At 37.2% G+C, this 8,590-nt stretch overlaps 1 protein-coding gene across 1 annotated transcript in view; it reads left to right on the top strand.

The window, feature by feature from the left end:
* The window catches only part of LOC144439662 (multiple epidermal growth factor-like domains protein 8), a 57,546-nt gene continuing 48,956 nt past the window's right edge, over positions 1-8,590 (top strand). The window contains exon 1 of the mRNA XM_078128900.1: positions 1-529. Within this exon, the coding sequence (XP_077985026.1) occupies positions 310-529 (220 nt within the window). The 5' untranslated portion in view covers positions 1-309. The remainder of the gene's footprint in view (positions 530-8,590) is intronic.

The raw sequence follows: 8,590 nt of genomic DNA, 5'->3' as shown, positions 1-8,590 counted from the left end.
TCCAAAAATAAGAAGTGTTTGAGCGAAGCTCGATGAATCGTGGACAAATATTGGATATTTCGACCTGAAGATGAGTAAAGACAGTGTTAAAGCGATCACATACGTCTAAATGACGATCCAAGGGTTATTTGTGTCGGTCTGGAGTTTCCTAGGACGTGAAAACGAGTAAGGATTAGCGACATCTTGAAGGGTGAAGACTTTGTTTGCTAAAGCCAAGGAAATGACTGAAGTAGCGACATTTCAAAAGTGGTGCTGACAAACATTGTTTGTGAATTGTCTCTCGGAGGTAGCCAATTGTAGGTTGGAAATATGTTAAGCAGAACAAAATGTCGATGGAAAAACACACAAATATGGCGTCAGAGGACGTTTATTTACAGTATTGTGTACGTTCATGTGTTGCTTGAGTTGATTATTGGAGTTGGAGCAACGTGTAATGGAAGGACAGTGTTTGTTGATACGTGGAGTGGTGAAATCTCAGACGGCAATGCAAATTATCCTGAAGACTCGTACTGCGAATGGAGAATCATAGGTAAGTTGTGCAGATGACCCGAGAGGTCAACTAAAGTAGTTTTGTTTATCGTAAGGTTCAGTGCCATACGGCTATTTAAAATGGCTACCATATCATGTACACTAATATGTAAATCAATGTGTGTAGTAGTGGTGATAAAAATAACACATCGCCAGTCCTGCTTGTGGACGGAGTATTGGGCTCGATTATAACATTTTCATGTCCGTAAACACAAAAAAGGAGGGTGACATTGCCAGAATCGAATCCCGAAGCAGGACTAACCCATCGTTACCGTTGTCATTTGACTTAATGGTGTCTGTCACTCTGTGAATGATTTTCAAATGAACCCCACTGAAATACATGTATAATATTGTGTACATTATTATCGACCCATTTTGAGTGGGATTAGACTTGATGTTGCACCCTGTTCAACTTCAACATGTACATTAATTAATTTATAACTCAGGTTGCGTTAGTGGTGTCATATATTATATACTGGAATAACACTAAAAAGAAATTACATGTAATGTGTACTTGCAAGGAATAGTAACATGGAGTCAAAATGGCAAATAAGCCGTCAAGTGATTAGTAGAGTGGCCTGGTGTGGCATCTGCAAGTTGCAGGTCCGAGCCCCATCGCTGCTGTTTGTTCCTGTAAAGCTGAAGTCCTTGGGCAAGATTTAAACCACAATTGTGCCACAGTCCACCCAGCTGTATAATTAGGGACCTGGTAGGATAGAGGTTGTAATGTGAATGCTTTAATCATATCTGCTTATAAATGCTGCAGTGGAGTGTATGCTCCCCAGGGAGTTCAAGAAGTATAAAGGGTCATTGTGCTGCTATAGATCCATGCCAGGGGTAATAATTGTAAAGCGCTTTGAGCATGAGTGGGAAAGCGCTATATAAAAATCAACATTATTATTATTATAACATGTAGGATAGACAAGTCTCCTTACTGAACATTTTTTTGTACATGCACACATTGATTACCAGATTTGATTTGTCAGACTGTATACCTTTTATGATTCACTTTCTACAAATGCAGGTTGTATGAATACAGCCAGTGACAATGATTGTCACTGGTTGTACATCATGTAAGAAGTAACACGTCTAACACACTCAAATACAGACATGGACTACAATAGTGAACAAATACAAATGTACCATGTACATTAGACTCTCTCACAATCCTCAGGAACATCGCTAAAAGGGCCGTCTTGTATGTACTGATATCTACCCCATACCATAGTTGTACTCGAATATCCTTGTACTGTGGGCCCTCATTGACTACATAGGGTTACTTATTTGTTGATGTGTTACTGCTCTGCTCTGTGTTATTGTGATGCCCCGAGTAACGCATCAACATATGATTAGCCCAATGTACATTTGTAGTCGATAGGGCCCACGGTACAAAGATATTTGAATACAATAACTGTGTGGTACATTGTAGATATCGGTACTTGTATACAAAACTTCCCTTTTACTGATACTCCCGAGGTCTGGTGAGAGGGTCTGCTATGTGGGAGTCATGATGTCCAAATCGTTAAGAGTGGCTGGCTTTGAATCTACAGGTTGCAGGTTTGACCCCAGTTGCTGCTGTTTGTTTCGAGTGGCTAAAGTCTTTGGGCAAGATTTGAACCATGATTGTGTCTCAGTCAACCCAGCTGTATAATTGGGGACCTGGTATGATAGAGGTTGCAATGTGAATGCTTTAATCCTATGTGCTTATAGAGGCTGCAATGGATTGTATGCTCCCCAGGGAGTTGAGGAAGTATAAAGGACTGTTGTGCCGCTATAGATCTGTGCCAGGGGTAATAATTGTAAAGCACTTTGAACTCAGAGTGGGGAAGTGCTGAATAAAAATTAATGTGACATTATTATTATTATGTACATGTATCATAAATTGTTGTAAGTTTTTTTGTCGACATTGTATGTCAGTATATGCAACAGTTCTGGGATTTAAAGTGAATGATGGGAGTCGAGTTAAATTTTAATCCTAGGAATCGAGTTAAATTTTAATCCTAGGAATCGAGTTAAATTTTAATCCCAGGAATAATGAGATTGTTTAATAGTTAGCGTTCACACTCTACCAAACATTGTCCCCATAGCATGCCAACATTCACTGACTGCACTGAGACCACTATAGAGTTCTCTATATAGTGAGCTGAGCTATGATAGACACTATCTTGACCTACTAACTATCTACTTGACCTAGACAGTATCTCTGTTGTTTGTTTACTAAGTTCAACTTCATGAATGTTATTTTCATTCACATGTGTTGAACCATAGTGATTGAACTTGCAGAAATATTCTCATTAATATTCCCTGTTTCACACCTCTAAAGTTCTCTCCTGAGTCTATTACATACATGCAGTGACAATTGTCCATGTTTCATGACTGTTACCGACTGCACTGTACATGTATTCCTAGTTAAGTAGGTCAAACTTGTTATATCAGTCCAGACATGCTGCTATAAACCTCTCACACCTCCTATTTCCTTTGTCTACACTAATCTAATCAAACATCACTACCAGGATATATATATCTCAAAGTTCCATTTTATCATACCCCCAAATTTTTCTGTTGACTTACAGGATTATATTGTTACTGGTTACTGATAGGTCAGTGACAGTGTCAACCAACTTGGGTGGAAGCTACATGTAAAAGTTGGTTCATATTGAACACATATTGCCTGGCCTATATTCTGGCTATAGCACCCATTCATTACCCCCTCGTGACTGTGAGTTACCAGAATCACATGCTATTTCCCACGGCCTTTGACTTCGGGAAATAGCATGTGATTCTGGTAACTCACAGTCACGAGGGGGTAATGAATGGGTGCTATAGCCCGAATATAGGCCAGGCAATATGTGTTTTATAATATACCTCATGCTGTGAACTCGCGGTGGCAGACGACATCGTCAGAAGCTGCCATTTTGACCTGCTGTGAACGCGCGGTGGTCACGTGACCATGTAAAAGTTGATGGAACTATTTCCCTAGGGAAATAGTCACTCTATTTTCCTATCACGTGACTGATTCTAGCGAATCATGGCACAGCATTATCACTAGGTACAATGTATATTATAAACATATATATGTACACCATTGTATGCATACAGCATTACCTTTTTTTGTATACATACATCATGTAGAATACTAATGTAAACCTGGACATTTTCACTAAAGACTTATATTTGCTTATTTTGCTGGAAAACAAAAACATGAAAATAAGTACTGACTAATAATATACCTTCTTGTACATGAACACAATGTACCAGTCTGGTAATTAGTAAAAATCAGTGTTTGAAACTGGCTGAAGACTGTAAAATTGCCAAATTTTCTAGTAGTGAAAATACGAGTTTACAGTACATGTACATGTATATTTGTACGATTAATGGTGCGACTTGATGTGTATGCTTTGTCCCTTCACTACCTGTCCTGTGAAAATACACACAAAAAACACTTATGCACAATACAGGTACGTACCTACATGTACAATGTACAATGTTCATGTCTGTAGAGGGTATGTTTGTAGTGCACTGTGTCAGTCTTAGACATTATACTTGTCAGGTACATGTATGTGTTGTTTGGTAAAACATCACTTTTCATAAATACATACAATGTACACATACTTGTACAATGCATGTTGTGTCCATATGGATGAGGATTGGGTATTTATTTTGTAAAACTATTTTATCATGGCGTCCTTGAAAAATCAATATTATGAAAAAACATATGCTAAGTCTGTGTTTGTAACTCAATAAATTCCAAAAGACTGACAAACATGTAAAATGTACGTATCTACAATAAAAAAATTTTTTTATAGTTTTTTTTGTAATGTATTGAGTTACAATTAAACTCAGACTTGGTCTATGTTGCTTCACATTTATTTGTCAAGTAGGAAGCCATGATAAAATTGTTTTATAAATTAAAAATCCAAAATAAATATCCTATCCTCATCCATATGGCCACATTACATTTAAATTTATAAAATCCTCTTCATGCCTGTGGCAGCAGGGTTCGCCACGATTTTGAAAAAGAAATAATAATTTACATATTAATTTGCATATCATTTGCATGTTTTTTTTCAGATCTTATCATTAGACTCTAGAGAGTAAAAAAGTGTTTTTAACAACAAAAAGGCCTGCAATCGATTAAATTCCGAGAATACGCAGAAATTTGTTCAGATCAACAATTTCAAAACCTTTAGTTTGAACATAATTCATAATGTAAACATTTCAGGAAGGAGATTGACAGTTACATAGCCGCAGGGTACTCGACTGGCATTGGCCAAGTTCAAATGCTGACTTCAACTGCAGTGATAGGCATACAAGCTCACACTCAACCACCAACCAACCCCCCTGTTGAGTGTACATTTTTTTTGTTACATGAAGACACTAGACACTCTAAACCCTCCCATCACCCATCCTCACCCTAAATCTCCCCCCCCCTCCTCATCTAAACAGTGCCCTACCCACCTGTATTGGACTATTTAAATCGTTCTTTCCTCCATGCAGATCCCGTGCACAGAGATAAACAGAGAGAGCAAAATCAAATCATGGTTTGAAATATCACCTTATCACGTCAAATATTCTATGAATGTTAATAACCAGAAATATACACTAATAAAATATACAGTGTTATGTAGTGTATAAGTATGGATATAATCATATTTAGATAGAAATACTGACCTTTTGACCTGTGATAGCAGGATTTACTTATTTGTGTATGACCTGATATGTAGGTCATCTGGGAATAGTTATTCACAGACTACATGTAGTCAGATTAGTTCATTTTTATACCATCAGACATGTTAGTGTAGGAGCCAGTCACATGGGGATTTTGTTCTCACTTTTTTCCTACCAATGTCTGGCAATTCTCTGTACCTTAAATTTGATATGTTACTTCCGAGATCCATCATAAAAATAATGAACATTCAATTTTTTGGTCAACACCATAATTTCTCTGCTCCACATACTTCATATGCATTACTATAGGCACGGGTGAGAATAAGTCAACCTTCTTGTTCTATTTTGACTCTCTAGTATGAGGTAAAATGCTATTACAGGTACTGAGAATAAGACAACCTTCTTGTTCTATTTTGACCCTCTAGTATGAGGTAAAATGCTATTACAGGTACTGAGAATAAGTCAACCTTCTTGTTCTATTTTGACCCGCTAGTATGAGATAAAATGCTACAACAGGTACTGAGAATAAGTCAACCTTCTTGTTCTATTTTGACCCGCTAGTATGAGGTAAAATGCTACAACAGGTACTGAGAATAAGTCAACCTTCTTGTTCTATTTTGACCCGCTAGTATGAGATAAAATGCTACAACAGGTACTGAGAATAAGTCAACCTTCTTGTTCTATTTTGACTCTCTAGTATGAGGTAAAATGCTACAACAGGTACTGAGAATAAGTCAACCTTCTTGTTCTATTTTGACCCGCTAGTATGAGATAAAATGCTACAACAGGTACTGAGAATAAGTCAACCTTCTTGTTCTATTTTGACTCTCTAGTATGAGATAAAATGCTATTACAGGTACTGAGAATAAGTCAACCTTCTTGTTCTATTTTGACCCTCTAGTATGAGGTAAAATGCTATTACAGGTACTGAGAATAAGTCAACTTTCTTGTTCTATTTTGACCCTCTAGTATGAGATAAAATGCTTTTACAGGTACTGAGAATGAGTCAACCTTCTTGTTCTATTTTGACTCTCTAGCATGAGATAAAATGCTATTACAGGTACTGAGAATAAGTCAACCTTCTTGTTCTATTTTGACTCTCTAGCATGAGATAAAATGCTATTACAGGTACTGAGAATAAGTCAACCTTCTTGTTCGATTTTGACCCTCTAGCATGAGGTACTAAAATGCTATTGCAGGTACTGAGAATAAGTCAACCTTCTTGTTCTATTTTGACCCTCTAGCATGAGGTAAAATGCTATTGCAGGTACTGAGAATAAGTCAACCTTCGTGTTCTATTTTAACCCTCTAGCGTGAGGTACTAAAATGCTATTACAGGTACCGAGAATAAGTCAACCTTCGTGTTCTATTTTGACCCTCTAGCTTGAGGTACTAAAATGCTATTACAAGTACTGAGAGTAAGTCAACCTTCTTGTTCTATTTTGACCCTCTAGCATGAGGTACTGAAATGCTATTGCAGGTACTGAGAATTCACTATGGCCATTTACTTATCCTCTTCAGGTTTAAGTCGGTGTAAAAGATACTGGCCATGGCAGGATTATGGCTTAATTAAATTTAAGCTCCAGTCAGAAAGAAAGCCCAAATTCTGATTATTAGGTTTTGATTTCTTCTTACTGTGAGGTGATGTCTGTAGTGTGACCACATATTTAGAACAAACTCAGTAGATTGAGCTATACAATGTGAACTGAAGGTAATTGCCATGTGAAATCGTAATCTGATTTACAGTTTGTCTTTGAATAAATAACTGCTTGTAAATTTCCCAGTGTGATAGGGGAAAAGCGATGGCAAAATTCCCAGATTCTTGGCTACATCATCTTGAAGGGGGCCAGGAGAGAGGTACTTGTATTAAAATTTGACACGTTTATTTACGCCATGGATGGGAGGGAACCGAAGGACGGGGTATTGTTAATATGCATTTGTGTATCCACGGGGAGGGAGGTGTTCTATAAACTTGAGTGTCAAGTTCATTTTATGCCATGTGGGGGAATTAGTGTACTGTTGAACTTGATTAGTTTCATATTCCATCATGTGCTGGTGAGGAGGGAGCACAGAGGATACTGTAACCAGTGGCAACGGAATGTTTGAAATACAGGTTGACTTGGTATTATATACATGTAGATGGGTAATTTGCAAAAAAAAAATTGGTCTACAAAAAATCTCAATGTTACCCAATGTAAAGGCTTTGGGTAGATTACACCTTAAACATGTTTACTGCTCTCAATGAACCCTCTACTAGTCGAAGGTGAATATACTCTATGCTGTTTTTACATGTATCAACTATTTTTCAGTTGTATGGCCATCAGTGTGCCTTCTCTAAGCCAACTTGACATGCCATTGACGCACACAGTTTCTAGTGACTCACCAAAATTTGGTGTTGCCCTATGCTATCTCTTACTATGGTGACTCACCAGAAATGCCAGTTTTTATGATTTTGACTCACAACAAAATTTGGCTATCAATTAGAGTGCACACTAATGGCTATATTTGACTAAATTATTACTAGTGCAAAATATAATATAGACCTACTGCATAGTCATACTATATGTATATGTTAAGTGTGATGTAAGTTATTTCCATGGAAACCAATATTTTCATCGTCGTAAACCACAGCCACTTTTACAGCACCGTCCAGGACGCACTGCCAAGAGGTTACTTCCGTAGAAATACATGTATGTCTTCTGGCTTGCGAGAATTAATATTTTGAGCTCATTATGATAGTCTGTAGTGAAAACAATATACAATGTAGTTACAAAATACTGATCTACATCATGTAAACTAACTCAGGTGATTTCAAACATAAAGGGCTATTGACCTTTGACCTGGGTGATGACATCATTACATCCTTTCTTAGCATTGTCTTGGTTTTCCTTCCTATTGTTCTCTAGTTGTGAATAGATTTGAATACTTGTTGTCACTAGTTGCTTTGTGTATGACTCAGATTAAGACCTAAGGAATGTGAACTGTGACTAGTGACATTAATGAAGGCTTTTTGTTTGCATGGTTTAGTGCAGGCATGGATGTATTAGGGAGACATACATGTACAATATGATTAAAATCTGATGTGGTGAAAGTGGCACGATGCCTTTATTTACCTCTATTCCATCATTTTGTGTCGTATGTGCTATAACCCTAGATATTTGCGCTACTAGAAAATTTTGCTATTTTAGTCTTTGAAGTTAGTTGTCAAAGACTAATTTTCATTGATTACCAGACTTGTAAATTGTGTTCATGTACAAGAAGGCAGTAACTGTTTAGTCACTACTTATTTTTTTCCATCTTTGTTTTCCAGTGAAATAAGCAAAAATAAGTCTCTAGCGAAAATCTCCAGGTTTATAGTATCTCCCTAATAGTAATACCGTATATTCATGGTTCA

This window comes from Glandiceps talaboti, chromosome 9, assembly GCF_964340395.1.
Source record: "Glandiceps talaboti chromosome 9, keGlaTala1.1, whole genome shotgun sequence".
In the NCBI taxonomy this organism is placed as follows: domain Eukaryota; kingdom Metazoa; phylum Hemichordata; class Enteropneusta; family Spengelidae; genus Glandiceps; species Glandiceps talaboti.
Note: the sequence above shows the minus strand (reverse complement) of the source record. Positions and strands in the feature narration are given on the sequence as shown.